The sequence below is a fragment of the Coloeus monedula genome (genome assembly GCF_965178545.1).
Source record: "Coloeus monedula genome assembly, chromosome: 3".
Classification (NCBI taxonomy): Eukaryota; Metazoa; Chordata; class Aves; order Passeriformes; family Corvidae; genus Coloeus; species Coloeus monedula.
The window spans coordinates 43,473,725-43,494,138 of record NC_138783.1 but is presented as its reverse complement, the minus strand read 5'-3'; the positions used below and the strand labels follow the sequence as shown (position 1 = coordinate 43,494,138).

General features: G+C 37.7%; 1 protein-coding gene across 2 annotated transcripts in view; it reads left to right on the top strand.

The window, feature by feature from the left end:
* CWF19L2 (CWF19 like cell cycle control factor 2) overlaps positions 1-20,414 on the top strand; it is a gene marked incomplete at its 5' end in the record, with an annotated part of 65,972 nt that overhangs the window by 14,227 nt on the left and 31,331 nt on the right. The window contains 7 exons of one of the 2 annotated variants that reach the window (XM_082278005.1): positions 824-931; positions 3,238-3,357; positions 4,504-4,597; positions 7,076-7,185; positions 7,469-8,193; positions 14,105-14,198; positions 17,086-17,175. In XM_082278005.1, coding sequence (XP_082134131.1) covers positions 824-931; positions 3,238-3,357; positions 4,504-4,597; positions 7,076-7,185; positions 7,469-8,193; positions 14,105-14,198; positions 17,086-17,175 — 1,341 coding nt within the window. Of the gene's footprint in view, positions 1-823; positions 932-3,237; positions 3,358-4,503; positions 4,598-7,069; positions 7,186-7,468; positions 8,194-14,104; positions 14,199-17,085; positions 17,176-20,414 lie in introns of both variants that reach the window. The other variant, XM_082278004.1, reaches the window with a different exon arrangement.

Sequence of the window (20,414 nt, the reverse complement as noted above, 5' to 3'; positions counted from 1 at the left end):
CTGGCCACATTATGGAAAACATCTTCCCAGCATTTTTGGTGCGAGTCAGGTGGCACTGTTACTTTTAATTTTCAGAGAGTTGCTTTTATGGACTGAAGGAACGTGCATTATAATGAGATTTATTTCTCAGGGATTGATATCAGAGATGAACTATAATACCAGTGTGGGAAGTAACCAAAGGCACAAATGTCCCACATTCTCCATGGGAGTAACCAAAACCCTTCAGATCACAACAGGGACTTCTAGGATACAACACAGTCCTGGCTGTAACTTCCATCCAAACTCTGTTACTCCTAAGACAGGTTCATGTAAATAACAAAGAAACTCTGTTCAATGCAGTCCTATTGGCCTCAAGTGAAAAATGTGAGTACACTGTTTGCAAATGCAAGTGTAGGAAGCTAGATACAGAAATAGCAGGCAATTGTATGTACCGTGCTTCATATTGTGCTGTGCCCCTTTTAAAATGTGAAACATACTTAGTAATGAATTTAGATTTTTTAAAATTTTGTTTTTGTTATGTCATAAACCCAATTGGTTTTCATTTAAGCAGAGTTATGCACATAAACTGCCAGTATGAGCTAGTGTTGCATACTGTGATGTGCTCATGAAGTGTGGTGGAGTGTTCGGATCATGAAGAAACAATCTTCTGTGGGAATATCCATATTCTGGTTTTATTATCAGTATTTTTAAATATTAAACAGTATTATATTAATAATGCTAATCAGCATTTATTTTAATTATCAATATAATTGTAAGTATTGCATGTTATCAAGTAGTGTGTTAAGGTATTATTTTTATTCTTTACATTAAACTCTCTTTTTAGGATTCTTCAGTTGAATGGGTTGAGTCAAATGTGTCACAATCAGATGACACAGAAAAGGCTTGGAAGATCAACAAGCAACCAGATGCTGCAAAAGAGCCTTCCCTGCAGGTGAGCAGGCTCACAGCTACTCCAGAGATAAAAGTCTGTGAAACGTGCTTAGGTTTCTTGGGAGCTCTTTTGCAGGGTGTGAGCAAAACCTATTTTACAGACAAATGTCTTTGTTTAGCTGGGTAAATGCTACTTTTCATTGATTGGATGACTTCTCTACCTAATAATCCTTAGTGTTTAACAAGGCACTACTCTTAATGTTGCCCTGCACCAATTCCTTCTATCAGGTTTTGAGGCTCTAACAAGTTAGCTTGATTTTCTTGAAGAGATCATCTTAAAGGTCTCGACTAGACATGTTTCTTTTTTCTTCATAATTTTGGTGGCTGTTCTATGATTGAATAAATTTTTGCCTCTATGGTGCTTAAACAGATACAAGAAAGAGAGATGTAGAACTTTTCAGCAATAGTACTTATGACATCGGTGCCTCTTTTGGTCTTCCTAGGTGAATTCTGAGCTCAGTGAGCAGTATTTATTCTGGAAAATGTCAGACTGTAATGTAATACTGAAATGAACTGTGGTGATTTTAGAAACAAGTGTAGTCATATACCATGATATCCTTAGTCATGTGAAAATGATTTTTAATTTAGTGTCTCAATTTTTTTCTTCTGAAAAATGTCCCTGCTTTTCATTCTGAATTTGTACATCTTGTTAGGAGAAATAAAAAGGGTCTCTCAATTCTATCTTGGAAAAGTATAAAGTATGAAGTAATGTCTTGATAATTTATACTGCAAAACCATTTTGTTTTCAGGCGTTGTTTTTGTATGATGTGTTTCCTAGGCTTGTGTGGTTTTGGATAAAGAATGTGCTTTTGACAGAAATTTCATGGTCATCCCTACATTATGTTTTTTGTCCCACATAATGAAGAGCTCTTGGAGCACATAAATCCATATCCTGTTGGATTAAACTAAATTAGAAGTGTTCTCAAAGCGCACCTAAGGTGCTCTATGTGACCCATCTTGGACTAGTCCAGAGTGCTTACTTAAAAAAAAAAAGGAAAGACAGAGACAAAAATAAAAATCTCCAAACCACAGATTTGAAGCCTAAATAGAAGACAGAGTCAGGCTTTTTTCAGTAGTGCCCAGAGACAGAACCGGAGGCAATGAGCAGGAATTACAGGATGTTGCTTCTGAACATCAGGAAACATTGTTTTATCACAAGGGTGATCAGGCACTGGCTCAGGTTACCTGGAGAGGTTGTGGAATCTCCATCCCTGCATATATTTACAAGCCATCTGGACATGATCCTGGGCAACTGGCCCTAGGTGACCCTGCTTGAGTTGGGGTTTGGACCAGATGACTGCCAGAGGTCCCGTGCACATCCACATTTGTTGATGCAGATAGCTTGCTGATTTGGACATAGATATTATTGAATCACTTGAAGATAGATAATTTTTCAGTTCCTGCTCTTTCTTGGAGGAGATCTGAGAAATTGAATGTTGTCTTTCACCTCTGAAATTCTCTGGCATGTTGCCTAACATAATTTTTAAGTAACAGAGAGAAAGTGACATATAGCATCTGTTCAGATTGACAACTCAAGACTTGAACTCTGTTGAAGATAGGAAGATTCTTCTGCAAGGACATGTTTCAGAATAGATGTAATCTTGTCATTTTGGTTGCTATACTAGAATTATAGAATTGCTCCAAATACTTGTCTTTATAGAGTAATTGCTTACAATGTGTATGTCACTGCTTGCTTTTGAGGCTCCAGGTTTTACCTGTATAAAGGTAGTAGATGTATCTAGGCTTTTAATGTGCTGCTTTTCTTTAGACTAGTCCTCATTTTTAAGATCTCCTTGCTCTGGCTTAGGTTTTGTAGGTGGTTTTCTAGCTGTTGTTGTGGTAGAGTTCACAGAATTTAGATATGGAACTGTTGAATTTGGGAGTGCAGTTAGTGCCTGGATATCTGAGGTATGAACTATGCTCAGGTACTGATCACAGATTTTCTATACAGCAGAAGAAATGTAAGAGATCATGAGATTAGAATTAGCAAAATGATATGTACAGTATTTGTTTATACTAATAATTAGCATTCTGTACAATCTGCATGTTTACTAATGTCTTAAATACTATTGTAAATATGTATTTCATATTATAGGGAGACACAAAATCTGTTTGAATATTAAAAAACTGGAAGATTAGGGTTCTTAAAATCATATTTGCTTTTCACTGAAGTATTTCATATGCGTTTGTAGAACCTATACTGTTTATTGTCAGCAACATTTGTCAGTAGTTGCGCTGGTTTGGTTTGTACATAAGCCATGTTTTTGTTGGAATTATGAACACTAATTCTTTGTGTTTATTTTAAAGAGAGAAGAATGGATGAATTTAAACTTCATGTCATTGAAAACAACATCAGTAGCAGCTGTCAAAGGTGAAAGACACAAAGAAAAAGTATTGGAACGACAGAAAGCTCAAGAACTTCAGCAGGTAGGAGGAATTAATATCTTAATTTTTATCTGCATTTTACTAAATTTTGTGTCATGTATAAACTAATAAATTGGTTCGAATATGTAAGTCTTTATTATTAAAACTAATGCCTGATGTGATAATGAATTTAATTAAATTGGTGTTTGGATGGAAGGCTTCATACTTCAGGCTTATCTTGTGGAGAAAAGCCTTTTAACTATCTTCTAGGTAAGGAGAAAGTTACTTTTGTTAGTACTAAGTTCTGTTAGTAACAATGACAGACTGTTGGTCTGGCCTTGTCCGTGGTGTGTAAAAGGAGCACCATTGGTTCATGTGATAAAAGTTTACTTAAGTTACTGTGTTAAAGTGTATGGTGCTGAGGCTTGTTTTTTCCTAAAGAAAGAACTCAGAGCAATTGTTGTGCCTTTTATGTTTCAGTTGTTGGTGAACACAGGAGTGACTCAGGGTTTGGCTGGAGAAGGGGGTGCTGTCATTGAATTAATTCTGTTTACATATAGTTGATGGCTCCTTCATTTGTTCATTCACTTCCTTAGATGCAATGTAGTAGTCTGATCTGAAAAGATAATTACTGATCACTAGCTAGTATTTCCTTGTCCTCATACCTCACAGTGGGCTGTTTGTTGCTATTAGGTTTTCCAGTTGGCTGTGTTGTGCCTGGGAACCAGGTTGACCTGGATCACTGTTCTTGTGTAGTATGCAGAGCCTTGGTTATTGTCTTTTGACAAGGGATTAATACTTCAAACATTTTTTTCTCCGCATGATTTTTTTTCCTGAACATCATTTCAGAGGTGTTGGAGGACCGTTTAATGTGGACATCTTAAATCACTAGAATGTCAGCATGTATTAAATGGTTAATGACAATTTATATGTATTCTTAATCCTAGGAAAGTATGATTTCTATAGACTCTCCCACCCAACTACTTGCTGTCCATGCAGGTTTATACTCCTGTGTTTTCTACACCAGAGTGTCTGCTTTTCCTTTGGTCCCCAAAACAGTGTGTACAACAGGTGCTTAGGCCATGAAAGTGGTGGTGATGAATTGACAATATAATATAGACTTCACACACAAGTCTTCCAAAATTTATCAGATATTCTATAAAATATGAACCATATACTATGCACACATTAAAATTATTTCTGGTTTAGGCCATGCTGTCTGAGAGAGAACTCAATCCCTATTGGAAAGACGGTGGTACAGGTTTGCCACCAGAAAAGGATGAAGAAACTTCAGTTAAGAAAGGTAAACAGCAACTTTTAGTAATAATCTTAAATTTCTGTCTCTAGTTTCTGTTCTCTGTGTTGCTAACAAATTACTCCTCGTGTTGTTGTAACAGAGTTATGAATAATATATGTATTAATATATGTAATAAAGTAAAATTTGGGTGAAAATTCCATAGTGAATATTGGGTTAGTATCATAGTACATTGTTTTGCAGAATTTCTCTTCACTGGTTTTTAATCTTGAGTAGTTTGACCTTCAATATCCTTACAGAAATTCTCCATTTTGAACTAATTAAAGAAAAGCATGATTTAACCAAGACAAGATAAATTGTTGTCAATTAATTTGGTTCCTTTCATTCCATTGCACAAATTATAGTTTTAAAGTATTCACCCACAGAAGGCTGAGTCACATCAAAATGAAGTACATTACAGATGCAGTTTGTGAAAAATATTATTTCTCCAGCCTTTTCACTTTTTTCCTTACCCTGGGTTATCCTGCCCATTTCCAGCAAACACAGTAATAAAAAGCTTTTTCGTAATGTCATGAAACATTTATTATGTGATAAGAAGGGTCTTTGTATTCTGTCAGCAGGAAAGAGTGGGGTCTGTGGCTTTTTGAGAGCCTTTCCCTGTGGATAGTCTGTCCCAGAAACCATTAGCCTCATGCTCACTTTTGGGAGTCACAGAGATCAGCGATCTGTAAGAGATGACAGGCATCAGCGAGTGTGTGTTCAGAATGGTAGGACCTCTGCTAGCTTCTCACATGGGAAACAGTAGGTTACTCATTCAATTTCTGAGAAAGGCAGTTCACTTGTTTGTGTGTAAGGGGTATGCCCGAGGATGGACACGGATGGAAACAACAGGAAGGTTCTTTAATGTCATAAAGAAACTCTACAACTTCTCATCTGCCACTCCTGTCTTGGAAACTTCTTGTGTTCTATGATAAACTAGAGAAGCTTAAATTAAATCAGTGGATTGCTGAGGTATAACCGGCATTAACTAATGAAAATATGTGATTGTATTTGTATATTAAGTCTGTTTTTCTTTTTGTAGCGGGTTGAGTTCGAAACCAGGCAGAAACACCAATTAAATGTAGTGGTTTTGGTTCAAAATATTCATTACTTACTTGTTTTCCTTCTGTGAGATAAGAATTAGGAGAAAAAGCAAAGCAGGCACAAACCTTAAACAGTTGCAGTACAATGAAAGAGTTTTATTACTAATAGAATTAAAAGTAAAGAGACAATAACAAAACAAAATTAAAGCAAATCCCCCCCCCCCCCCCCCCTCCAGCCAGCACTTCTCTCCTTTTACCTAGCTCACACAAGGGATAACAGAACATGGGATGTTAGTCAGTGTTCCAGTTCTTGAAAAGTCTCTCTCTTATGCTTAAGGGAAAAAAGGGTTTTTCCTTCAGTTGCACGTGGTTCCCAAACTGCCACCAACAGCAGATCCGCCCGGAAACAAACAATCTGCTGTGTGTAGAACATCTCTCCCATGAAAAATCTCACAGTTCCTTCACACTGCAAAACATGGGCCATCACATGGGGTTATTCATCTTTTTTAAGGATAAGTTCTTTTGGCCTGCACACAAAGGCTCTTCTTTGCCACAAGTCTCTAACAGCCTCTTGCTACTATAAAGCCTGGCATCGGCATTCTTCACAATCTTCACAGGCACACGAAGATACTCCATCCCCCCATGTTCTTCAAATGGATTAAAGAGACAAACAGTTTGTGGTATTACAATTTCTTACCACGGCATGCAAGAAGGTTTCTTTTAAGCTGCCCGCCAGAATCGTGGCACCGCCCTCTTTTCTCCCAGTCGCCATGCTCAGCTCTGTCCCATGTGACTCACTTCTCTTTCTCTCTGACTGACGCCGCCATGCTGAAGAGTGTTCTTGTTCAGCCTTTACGGTGGGGAAAGCCTCGCTCCCTTTGTGCTGCTGGCTGCGTGGTGTCTTCTTCAGTTCAGCACGAAGTGTGCTGGCTGCAGACAGGAGGCTCTGCCGGCTCCCGCTGACTCCGCCGGCTCCGCATGGAGAGGAGAGGGACCCGCCGGTCCCAAGAAGCCGTGCTGGATGGGTTTAGCTGTGAGCAGTCCATGGCTGGGTTTAGCTGCCTGTGGCTCTGAGGCAGCCCCCCCCCAGCCACCCAGGGTCCGTGCCACAGCGTTGGGAAAGGGGGAAAGGGGCAGTGGCCCCGGCCCGGCCCGGCGGGGCCGGGAGGCTCCGGAGCCCCCCCACCTCCCAGCAGGCGAGCTCCGACCAAAGGGGGGAAGTCCCGCCTTTCTGTGCGGTTTAAATATGTAAATTGTGAGAAGCGTAATTGGTCTTAAAAACTGTCCATCAACTCAGGGTCAACCCAATACACTTTTGCACTCCTTCAATTTTTGCAATAAGTTTAGGTGAAGCTTTAATGTCACATACAGAGTAAGGATAAATAGGAATAATTACTTGAGATGTGAAACTACAATCTCTCATTGTTTTCTACTTTAGTTACAGTGGTAGAAGATGCTGGATTAAGTTGGCTGCGAAAATCATACCAAAGGATGAAGGAGCAGGCTGAGAGAGAGAAACGAAATTTTGAGGAAATTGTAGCTGAGAGATACGGGGTAAGGATCTTCAGTTAAATTTTCTTCATACTAATAGATGCTTGGAAAAGGTTACTTTCATATAAAGGCACAAGTACTTAATGTGTAGTCTAAGACATGTGAAAAGAAGCAGGAAAAAACAGCCTCTGAAGCTTCTCTCAAGTGATGAAGGGTTTAAAGCTACCCAGCCTTTATTTTTCTTATTAAATGTTTTTAATATATGGGATCCTATAGCAGATTTAAAATACTTACACAATACCCCATGGCCTTAAAAGTGGTATGACTTTTTTATTCTTTCCTTTAGTCAGTGGAGGTATTTCAGTCACGATTAGAAGAAGCTGAAAAAGCTGCATCCAAAACAGAAAATTATCATAGAAGTGGAAGATGGAAGAAGACTGACTATTCAGAAAGTGAGAAAGAGAAGAAAGAGAGGAAAGAACAGCATATTGAAAAAGCGGCCCGAGATGAAGATGGTAAAAACAGAAACACATTTGGGAGCTATTGGGAGAAGTATGGCAAGGGGTGGGCACAGGAAGACAAGGGTTACAAAAGAGATGCATCAAGAGCAGACCAGGAATGTGGACACAGTAGAATGGACTCAGTATTAAGGGGCTACAGCTCCAAAGCAGAAAAATACTCCAGTGAAAAACGAAATCAGGAAAAGAGTTCATCTCTGAGCAACATGAAACACAAATTTTTGAAACCCTCTGAAGATGATTTATCACCTTACAGTGCACCCAGAGACTCCAAGTCCCAGCACTCCTCTTCCAATCTGTCAGCTCATAGCTCCTTGAGCAGCCGTTTCCAGAAACCTGGTGAGGATACTGCACTGTGGACCAGAACACACACAGAAGATAGCAATGAGAAATTAATACCTGATCAAAAATCATCAGGTACTAGGGAACAAATTGATGACAAAAGCTGGAAAAGAGCTCCAAGTGATGAAGAAGAGAAGTCACGACAGGAGCACACAAGCAATACCTCTGAGAAGAAACAGATTTTATCTGACAGTAAAACATCATCCTCTAGGTATTTTATGAACATCTTTACTTGGTTTTTATTTGCTGTATTTTTCATGGCAAAATGTAACAGAAGCTCTGTCTTGTTTTTGACAGTATAAGCACTGATCATACCACATCTCTTCAGTTTGTAGGAGGAGTCAGACTCCAGCTAAGGGCAGCTGGAAGAACTTAAGCAGAAGTAGTGAACATCCCCTACCTGACCTATCTCCTCAGCACATTTGAGAATTGCTGATGATAGGTTATTTTCTGCTTCTAATGTTAGTTCACACTGCAGTAAAATTGGCCTCTTAGGCAAAAAATCCTGCAAAATATCTTAACAATCATTGAATTTATAAAATGCAATCTTGAAATGTTAGGAAATGCTGACTAAAAACTGGAATAATTAATACAGCAGGGATAGGTTTGCGACTTGTGAGATGAGCTCATATGCTAAAGTAGTAGCATATGAAAAACAGTAGAAGGTATTGATTAGAAAGTGTATTTTCTGTGGTGAAGAGGAAGCATTAATAGGAGTGGAAGGGAAACACACACTTAATAGGCAGCAGGAATTTAATTTTCTGTGATTGGCTTTTGTGAGAGACAGCAGAGAGGTGGTCAGACAAGTAAGTTGTGGAGAGCTGACCTTTTGCTCTGCTCAAGGCCTCTTGTTCTCCAGTATTAGCAGCTTGCTGGCTCTTCCAGTGATTTGACTAGTGTGGTTATTAGTATGAATCCTTTCTTTCAGATCTTTCCAATAATTTGTAGGCATGTGCAAAAATATTTTAGAGTCAGATTTTATTTAATTGCTTGGGAAAGCTGAACAAGTAAATATTCTTGGTTGGAGTATGTAAGAAGAATGATATGGTTTGATTGAAAAAAGCATTTGATAAAATATGATCAAATATAACTCCTTCTTTCTTACATGCTCATGTCAGTTATTTGCAGAAAAAACTTCTTATAGTGGGGTTATGAAGTATTTATTTTATTTATAATTGTTCCTACATGTACTACTTATATATCTCAATGTGTGTTTCCAAAGAAAAAGTGTACATTAATCAGTACTGCATGGCTAACCAGAAACAAGCATCTTAGTCTATACCGTTCTTTATATTTTGTATGTTGGGTATTTTTTCCAGCTTTCACTTGCACTTTGGTGGAAGCCAATTAAATTTAAATTTTCATTGATAGCAAAAGTATAAATTATTTGCATGATGTCCACTTAATCTATTTCTTTTTTTAAAGCATGAGCTTGAGTATATGTCATGGCAGGAGTAGTTCCAAAATCTGGTATGACTAGTTTGTACACACTATGGAAAGTCCCATTCCTAAGTGTTTGTCATGTCTTGTTTTGTTGTTTATTTTATTGTTTGCCTAGGTGCTGTTTTGCTGGAAAATAAGAAGTATATTTTTATAGTTGTTTTAGTTACTCTGAAGAAATGATCTGATAGCATTAAACCTTTGATGCATGAGACATTATTAGACATTCAAATTTAGTGATTCTTTTTCTTCTCCTACGTATTGCCCCAATAGTTATTGCACTGAAGTGCCTGGGGTTTACCAGTTAAATGCACTTTGTAAACTTCTGGTTAGAATAATCCATGGTGTGTCTGAAGTGAAGCCTATGAGACTTCCTCACCTCTCGAGTCTTGGATTGTTCATGACTTTGTTCAGGTACAAGGTCTGCACAATCCACAGTTGTTTTCCACCTGCCTTTGTGGGGTGTGAATGGGGATGGGGCAGAAGGTGTGGAGCTGGTTGTTGCTTTGTGTGTGTGGTGTGTTGAGCCCAGCAAGCAGCTAAGCATGTCCCAGCTGCATGCTCATTCTCACTCCTGCAGAGGGAAACCAGAAGAGCAAAAGGGAGAAAAACTCGTTATTGGATAAAGGCAATTTAACGAGTGAAGGAAAGGAACAACAACATGTGATGCAAAGGTAGTCAGTCACTCACCAGCTCCCATGAGCAGACTGATGCCCAACCAGTCTTTGAGCAGCAGCTACTTTGGAAAGACTGCTCTCTCCAGGTTTTTTTTTGCTGGGCATGATGTTATATAGCATGGACTAGCCCTTTGACCAGTTTGGCTGTCCTGGCTGTGAGCCTTCCCAAAGCCTCTGTTCCCTCCAGCCTGCTTGCTGGGGGTGCACAGTGAGAACCAAGAAAGCCTTGAGGCTGTGTAAGCACTGTTCAGCAACAGCCAAAACACTGGTGTATTATCAGGACTGTCTCCAGAGAAATCCAAAGCACAGCACCATAGGGGCTGCTGGTCACAAATGAGTGGTTTAGAGTTGCTCAAAGAGTCACCATCTAAGGTATTAGCAAAAGTGGTTTTAATATAAATCTATAAAAGTCATAAAAATGAGACTTAACCAAGTTTGGTGGTAAGGTTCACTCTATTATTTACTACATGAATGAAACATATAAAGGAAAACTGAGTTAAAATTGATTTAGAGTGTTTTACGCAGGGTCTGAAGACACAAAAGGGTGAGGGGGACCCTTCCATTGAGACAAGGTTCTGAGTGGACCCTTGCTTTCTAAACTCCGGGTGTAGCTTAGGTGTGGCTAGGTCCAATCTTTGTCTCAGACTTGATCAACAGTTTACATCTCAAGGATTACATCTGTAATTAATTAGGATCACCTGGAGAATCACTGTCCAAGGTATCAGAAAGAGGTGATCTCAGTATGATGTTGTAAAAGTGTTAGTTCACCACAGGTGAAATTTTTACATGGCTTCTGATATAGCAGCAGTCTGAACTTTATTTACAGTTTTAAGATGAATCACAAGGTTTTATCAGTACTTAATTATTGACTAATTTAACATTTGCATAGTGAGTCAATAGGATTTACTACAATCACAAGAGTGACAATTATAGATCTGAGATTGTAACATTCATACTCGCTGTAAGGTATCTTAATTCACACATGCATGCACATGGACAAAAAGAGATATATAGGGATAGATGTGTGTAAATGCATAAAAATATATGTATGTGAATATATAAAAAATGCCTGTTAAGAGTTCCTCTTGAGTTCAGTGAAATACTTCAAATGTATTGGAATTTATCAACGAGCAGGAGTTGAGTCTCAAGGAGTGGAGGGTTTCAGCCGAGGCCCCCTTTTCACCTTTCTGTGATGGTGCTCTAATCCTTGCAAACTGGGGAATTGGTGTGTTCTTAGAGGTGTCCCACTCAGTGCGATGCTGGCACAGCCCACTTTGGTCTAGGAGAGCTCAGAGGGCCTCACAAAGCACTGCTCTTTCTGGGGTCACCACATGCTGGGCTTCAGTCATCAGTAAATTTCCATCCTGGCCACAGTCTGGCTCAGTCACTGGAATTTAGAAGATTTCAGTGGGAATGGTACTATTCCACTTAGGCTGCACTTCAGGGCAATAATGTTCAGAGGCTGCCAGGGGCTGACTGATTGTTTCTGCATTTGTTCCCCACCGTGGCAGGCACCAGGAGTTCCAGGTGCAGGCAGTGTGCTCCCACCTTAGCCAGGCTAGAATTTCTGCTACAGTCAAGGGATATTTTACTGCCCAACTCGTTAGCCTACAAAGGCCAAAGCATAAGGGGAGTTCCTGGGATTGCAGAGTGGCCTGGGATGGGGAGGGCTAGGCACAGTGTGGAGGAAAATGTACCACCACATTGCTGTGGAAGAAATAAATTCCATCCCATCCAGCCAGACCTAGCAGAATGTGTAATTATGCAGTAGATACCATTGCCTCAGTATTGTTTTCTTGAAAGAAGCAGTTACTCTTTTTCAGTTTGTTTTTTTTTTTTTTAATTGCAGGTACAAAAACTGTACCTTTTTTTTTAAACTGCCACTTTTACTAAGCACAATGCTAATTGTAACCGGACAAAGCTGCAAATTTTGGGAAATGAGATTGTGTGCGGAAGTGGTCTGCTTATTCAAGTTCAAAGAATTCAATTATTATGATAGAAAAGATTATTCTTTTCCTCACAGAGGAGAACTAGACATAGAAACTGTTCAGTTGGTATTTTCTTTCACATGTGTTTTCTGTTCTGGTACTGTTAAACCCAATTGTGCATCTTCTTTGATATTTTAATCATATTTCTTAGCCAATGCAATTACTAAACTGACTTATTAGTAAAGTGGGGATTACTTAGGCCTGCAAAACCATATAGCCTCTGCTTACTGATATAACTTATTTCCAGGTTCTTCTAAGATGACTCTTAACTCCTGAGATTCTGTGTGTTTGAAATAGTGAATAGCCTGTTTCCCTGTTTCCTTCAGTCAGATGTCTTTGGTTTTTTTTTTTTTTTTTTTGGTAGAATTTTGTAGAAAATTCTGGCTTTTGGAACATATCAGGTTTGGATATGTGCCACAGTTATCCGTTGAGAGTAATTTTTAAGCTGCTGCTTTCTTTTTCTTCTTAAAGTTTCAAGACTTGTAATAAAGGTACTCTTTCAGAAGTGTTGTCAGTCACGAAAAGTAAATCATCTTTGAGGTGAAGGCTTGAATTAATAGGTGTTGCTGGTTCAGTTCCTCATCTCTCATGCTGAAAGTATAGCTTTTAAATTTTATCTTTTCTAAAGCACAGAGGACATTTCTTCAGCCTATAAATCAAAGTGTTTTGGACAGTTATGACACAGGTTAATTAAAAGTGCTGATTGGATGTCCAAGGGATCTCCCCAGAGGAAAAGTCCATCAGCTAGTGTTTGCTGGAAGTCACACTTAATAATATGACTGCTTCAGAGTTTAATTTGAGACAAGCTAAAAAGCAAATCAAAACAATGTCTCAAGTCTCAAGCAGTTCAGAAAATGAGTCAAGCACTAGCACCACTTTAAAAAAGCCTATATGAATTAATAAACACCTTTTGTTCCCTTTACTGGAATAGTCTGCCTTGCTTTGAAAGATATAGCTTAAGGAAAAGTGAGAACTTAATCTTTGAATGTTTTGTTTTGGATGAAATTGAAGTAAGTTCTGTTGAGTTTTGGGGGTTTGGATTGAGCATCTTGAAAATGATGAAAAGCAACTTCGGTAATTTTCGCAGGACAGGGGAGATCTCATGGTTAAAGATGACACCATCTTCAAAGACTTCCCTTTTCTTCAAATATAAATCTCTATTTGATTTCTTCAAATCCTACAGGGTTTAACCATATCAATTAGTGAGTGAATTCTCTCTAACAGCAGGAATGAATATCATAACTGTACTCTTATGTCTCTTTTCCGTTAGATATTTTAGAGTTAGCTGGTTCTGGTCTTTCCTAGGGTTAGTGAACAAATGCCAAACTTATTTGATGCCTCTTTGCAGGATTTCTTGGAGTCCTTATTTATTAAATATCATAAGAACTCACATGCTGAGTTTTTAATATTAAAATTAAGATACAATAGTCTTTATTACCAACTGAGGCTTCTCTAGGGGGGACTTAATATTTTTCAAAATGGTACCAGTTAATTTTCCATGGAAACTCTACTGTATCAGCCATAACATATTCAGATGCAAGGATTGTACTGTGAGCAGGTATAAAATGAGAAAACAAGTAATTTTCAAGAGGGGTAGGGCCATTTGGAAAACAGAATAACTCAGAAATGTCTGATTTTGCAGGAACTGAGAAGTAAAAGCATGACCAAAGCCAGAAAGAAGAATTAGAGTAGATTGAAATAACTTTCTGTTTTTCTGCTTATACCTGCTGCTGACCCTTGACTGTTTTTTCATGCTGGAAAAATGTTCATAGATAGTGTTTTTCATTTGAATTGATCTCAAAAGTAAAAGGAAACAAACCTCATAAAAATTTTATTCAAGCGCTTTGGTTTCAGAGTCCTTGGCAACTTTGGACCGCATATATTTTTATAATACATCATTTTCAATTATTTTGCCAATAGGAGCATATGTACTAGTATAGTAGGCTTATCATACTTAATTACACAGGTGAATACTTCACTGTTTTTCTGTGGCTTTAGTGCAGCTGGTGTTTTACAGATCACCAAAGGATGAGCCGCCCCGGGTCCTTAGTGAAGAGGAGATGAACAGACTGGGAGCGAGGATTGTGAAAGCAGAACTCATGGGAGACACGGTAATGTCTGTGAAAAACGGTCATGATTTACTGCAATTTTTCTTTAAAGCTCCAAGTGATTTAATTGTTTGGGGTTTTTTTTTTAAAGGGTGTTATTCAAGCAAATAAAGACTTGCAAAGTTGGGTAGAATTTGAAGATACTGCTTTTACAGTAACTTTTGCTTTAAACGCAATGGTTCACAGACTAGAGGGTTCAGGACTCTGGCCTTTGTAGGATAAGCAGCATATCCAAAACCAGTTGTTCTCTGCCATTTTTGTAGTATTTATTGTCTTTTTATTTAAAAGGGAGCTGGTGAAAACTACAAAGCTCCCTGTCTATATTACAAGGTAAGCAGTGTCTGGAGGTTTATTTACTTCATCAGCTTTGTCACAAGTAGTTGCTTGTGGTCCAGAGCTCTGCTGTATAAGTGAGCTTATTAATTATGATATGGAAATTGTAAAACTGAAAGGAACAGCATATGCCATTGCAGCCAGCTCTGCATTGAGAACAGCTGTGGAATGCTTTGTGGTCCTGCCCTGGTTGAGGCTGGTCTGTGGAGCTGGGAGAAACAGCTGCATATTTAATGGGGCTTGTTTCAGCCAGCTACCTGAAGGAAGAAGACTTTCACTCTTGTGGAACACTAAATTCTGGAATTATATGTGTTTTATTTATTACATTAAACATGGCTATAGTGAGTTAATTCCCTTTAGTAGTACTGTCTGGAAGTTTCTGTTATAACAAGGTCAGAGTCTTGTTAGTTTTTAAGCTGTGTTTTTCAAGTGTTTGGCTCTGAATAGCTGCTCTTAAAAGGAACTATTTTCGTAATTTTAGAAGCAAATGCTATCACTGTGGGCCTTTGTATTTATTTTTTAAGATTAATTTTTACTGCAGCTATTTAGTTTGCCTCTTGTAACATAATATTTGCACCAAAATCTGCATCTTTAAGAAATAATAAATAAATATTTATTTATAGTAATATATAAAACATGTTATGTCTCTAAGTGGTAAATTAATATTTCTCAAGGGCTGTTGATTCTTTGATTTGTGGAAAGTTTGTTTTGTCATTATTGCTGGCCTAGGACGTGGTGTTGACATGGTGTTGATATTTTTTAAAACCCCTATCAGATAATTCAGATTTTGTTAGGAGAAAGTGTCCATTTTATAAATATTTTCTATTCAAACCCATTTTATGTTATGAATTCTTTTCCCACAGACTTTAGACATAGATAGCTTTGAAAGTTTGAACAGCAATACCTTATCTAGAAATCCTGTCCATTTGAAATGTTATCAGCTTCAAAGGTGAATTAAAAGTCACTTCAAGCAGTGTATTTCCTTCTAAGATACAGTGTTAATGATTTAAATAGATGTGTCCATATGTTAATCTGTAGTTTTCCTAATTAATACTAAAAAACATACAATAGTGAGGAAAAATATGTTTATGAATGTAATTATATGATAGGTTTGTGAAGGACTGGTGTAGTCACTTAAGGTACTACATTGTTTAATACATTTTCCTGCAGGGAAAAATGATTGAAGCTATCTATACACTAGTTGCTAAAGTACTGGGGAGGGAAGGTTTTCCAGAGACTCTGATGGAAAGCAGAAATCAGTAAACTTTTTTTTTTTCTGATACTGCTCAGCTTCAATAGCATTGCCTAAACAAAACTTTGGGCACAAATCTGGTCTTTTTCTTTTCAACCTGGTAGGAACTGAGTACAAGTAATTTGATGAAAAATATACAGGTTTTCTGTAATTAATTTAATATTCTATAATTTTGTTTTTTGACCCAAATCATGTAGCAGAAACCAGTATTACAATTTTGCTATTATTTTTAAATATCCAGTTTTCTATACATGCACTCTGAATCAGCCTAGTTTAAAAAAAACTAAAACAAAACAACAGTTTAGATAATAAAATAGCTAATATAATATATATAAAATATAATAGCCTCATGGCATTTTAAATATTTTTCATGGTCTTTCTCTAATCCAATTGAAAACACAGTTTGTTTAAACAAGTTCATCCCCACACACCAGATTAGATGGTTATGTAACAGCATGTCCTGGTGGCTGGAGCTCCAGGTTGGCCATGTGGGCCAAATGAATTCTGAATCTATTTTTTTTACTGATTTGCTGCCTGGTGTTGATCAAGTGACTTAATTTTGGGGGGCCAGGTGTGGGCACGATGGCTGGAGTCCAGTCAATGAAAGTGGCAGAGGGGTCGGAGTATAAATGGTTCTATTCCTTACAGATTGATAGGCTGGCAATTCTTAGCAATCCAAGATATTCTGAAATACTTGTATTTATTTAATAGGCAGATGGATAAGGGAGCAGGAGCATCAAAACCAATTTGCACAAGAGTGTAAACAGTTCTTATTTTCTACCTCTTGTACATTTTAATTCTCAAAATAAGGTCTTAAGGGCAAGAGTTGGACATGGAGTGTAGAGAAATGTGAAACTCCATAGCAGAAATTTCTGAGAGATATTTTCCTAGACCCATGGAGTGGATGTATGTGTGTAAAGGTGTGATTGTGTGTGTACAAAAGAAAAAGGATGTGATGTGTTCAGGCTTCCTTATCTAGCTTCCTATACATAAAACAGTATCTGTGCTTAGTTATACAAAGCATATATTAGTGTAACTTAATAATGTTGAAGAATACTTTTTCTGGTCTTCTTATGGCAATACTTGTTCCTATACTTCAGATGCCTCTATTCTGAGCTTTTTTTTCATGCTCTATCCTATAGAGTTGTGTGAATTCTATTGGCATGTTTTCTTTAGTCTTTTGTGTCATTAGAATTTAAAATATTTATCAAAACACAAAAAATGAAATGAAAATTATTTTGATATAAAAGTCTCTTAAAAGTTTAAGATAGTACTCCATTAATTTAACTATCACTTTCTTTGAAGGATTTAGCTTCAGAGCTTCAAGCAGAACTTGACAATGCTCGCAAGTTGAGAGAAACTCAAGGACAGATTCCAACAAAGGCTGGCAGAGAGGTAAGTGGAAAAATATTTTTCTTTTCTTTGCACTAACACAATGGTATGATACAGGTAGCAGCTGATTTAGAGAACATCAAATGTACTTAGGAAAATTAGAAGGCGTGACTTCAGGTGAGTAACTGTCCGAATTGAGTTGCACTTTTTGTTGGTAAACAAAACTTTCTCCATTGTACTTTAGCAAATTCAACAGGATTTTTTTTACTCATTATTTTCTCAGCAAGGATATATATCTTCCATTAAAAATGAAATTCCTGTGTGCTGGCTGTTACATAATTTTGCTGTCTCTGAAGAAGCTGGCACTTCAAATGCTATTCCTTTTGAAGGGTGGTATTTAAGAAATGTAAGAAAGCTTCTCCCATACCAACACTGTTATGTAAGGAAACAGGGTTAATATCTTAAGTTATGAGCTCTGTCCTCATGATGGAGGGGAAACTTTAAGGCAAAAACTAATATTCTTGTTCAATTTGACACCAATTCCACACTGAAAATTCAGCTGCTAGTGAGTTGAGTTTGAAAAGCCACTAACTTTCTTTTTTTCCAAAAAGGCTTCATGTCTGACCTCATACACTGACTAGTATTTCTCCAATCTTTAAAATATAAACTGAACTGGAAGATAATGTGTGGCCTCTTGCTGGCTGCCTTGTGACAATAGTATTAAAGTCTCACACCTTGAATTCACAAGAATTTAAAATTACAAAAGCTCTGTGTAGGTAGACTCTGCTTCATTGCAGTGCAGTTCTTTGGCATGTTTTTTGTATATGTAAAAAAAACCCCGAATAAATCAGATTGGAATTGTGTAATTACACAGGAAAAATCCATTCAGATTTTAAAATTGGGAAGTAAAGAGCGTGTTGTGGGTGGACACTTACTCCTTAGAAGCTGGGTTATGAATAACAATTTTGGTCAGCCTTGGTCTTAACCATATTCTGATTTTTATCTTCATTTTTAATTAAACCGTTTTTACAACCAACAGCATGTAGTCATTGCAAAAGTACCAAATGTAAGTACTTATGAATATGCCTCGCCTGTGCCTCTTTTGTAGCTTCTTCTAGCCTGTATTACATGGTGTTTGAGTGTCAGCCATCCAGCAGAGCTGACTAAGCCCTGTCTTTGTCATGCCAGGGTAGTCTTACTGGTTTTACAGCTTTGAATTGGTTTCGAACTACTGGGACAGAAGCAGGATGTGTTTGGCAGTCATGTGTATCAAGGGCCAGCTATGCCACACTGTGTGTCTCAACAGCCCAGATGTTCAGAAACCATCTCATAAGACAAGGGAAGCTGGTTTGTGCAGGCGTGTTTGACTCTGTATGACTCAGCCTTCCTGTGGCATAGACCACCCAAGCGACAGCCTCAGCCACTTCAGCCAAGTGTATTGCAAGGGAGGTACCTGAAGCAGTTTCCACAGAAATGGTTTTCCAGATGGATGTCCTGTTGATCCCAAAGTTTGATAGCTTTGCCTCCACTGCCGGTAACAAACATGAAGTATTTTGTCTCAGGCAGGTCTGTCTCTGCTTCTGCAGAGCAGCATGGCCAGTGTCATGCTGGGAGGTCCTAAAATGTGTCTTTGCCTTATTTTAATTTCTTTTGGGAGAGCTGGGGAGATAAATCAGGAAGCAGTGAAGGCAATTTTGAATGCATCTCCCTAGGAAGTTTTTTTTCTTAATTAATTGGACATGGATCAATTTCCCAATTCTGTTCCCGGTGTGACTGAATGGTATAAGGGGGTCTGTGAATGGCTGGGGTTTGTACAGAGGACAGGATCAATTCTTTTGATAGTGGTGCTGGCTTATTCTGCCTTAAAGTGATCAAGAAAATACAGACTGAAGAGACTATAAAGTGCTAGCTTAAATCCTAGTTTAATTTTAAATAATTTTATTTTGTTTCTAAGTGAGAGTAGTGGCAAATATAGCTTTTACAGTGTGACTTAGTGACTAGTTCTGTAGGTTTTTTTTTACTTAGACAAGAATTCTACCCCAAGCAATCCCAAAAATGTGGTTTTGAAGTATAGTTTTCAAAAACTGATGTTTTGACGTTTAGAAACCTTGTGTTTCTCAGCTGATATATTTCACCAAGTCTCACCTTGGGAAGAACTCCTCTGTTGTTCACTGCAGGCTGCCTTAAGTATATAACCCTATAAATTTTAGTATGAATGTAGTTAAATTATCTATTAATGGAATTTGGAGTCTTAATGGGTATTGTACTTAAATATTTGAGTCACATGTGTACAACTACAATGAATGCACATGCAAAGATCCTTTTAAAAGGATGAATTAAAATGTAGATTGTGCTTGTTTTGTCTTTGAGCAGGAGGCAACCTTCAATGTCTGTGGAAATCAAAAACCTTTTGATTTCATTTGGGATAGAATGAAAAGGTGCTTATTTTCAGATGCTTATTGTCTAATTTGTCATGGGCATTTTGAGAAAGCAAGGCTGCACTTTGAGTCCTAGTGAAACTGTGTAAAGAGAAGGCTGCTGTACCATAAGGTTTCTGAGTTGAGATAGGTGATGAGAATGATGCCTATTGAATGTAGGGAGACAGCAGAAAATTGGAGACTTCGGCATTTAGAAGACAACTTCCATGTGTTCATAGTTTACTCTTAAATACAGTTTATATTTCTGTTCTGAAAGTGCTACACAACTCTAGATTTTATTACATTGGTTATGAGGGTGTCACCTCTGCCATTGACAGTAACAGGCACAACTGACATAATTTATACTTTTATTCAGTATTTTTATTTAACAAACTATATCTGGAACATTAGCACTCCTTTGAGGGACATAATTTACAGCAGGTTTTGCTAGTACAAAAATTGGAAGATAAAAGTTGAAATGAGGAAGAGGCAGAATATAGAATATATCCTTTGGAAGGGACTTTCCGTGAACATGTAGTCCAACAACATGCTGGTAGATAAATAAAGTATAAGAGTATGCATCTTTTAAAACTGTTTTCAATCCCAAATGAGGAATGGCTTAGAAGAAAAGCTTCTCAGCCCTAAGCCTGTTTCTGTATTCTGTAGGACTTAATTAGTATGCAGGAAACAGAAAGTAGTCTCTGCTGAGCAAATGCTAGAGACGGTTTTCAATAATGATGAATTGCATTTGAAAGAGAAAATCAATACAACATTGAATGAGAGCTGGAAGGTGGTACTTTAAGCAAAATAACATGGTAGGATATACTGTCACTGAGTATTTAAAAGAAGAGAGTTCTGAAAAATAGAAACAGCTACAGGCTTTTC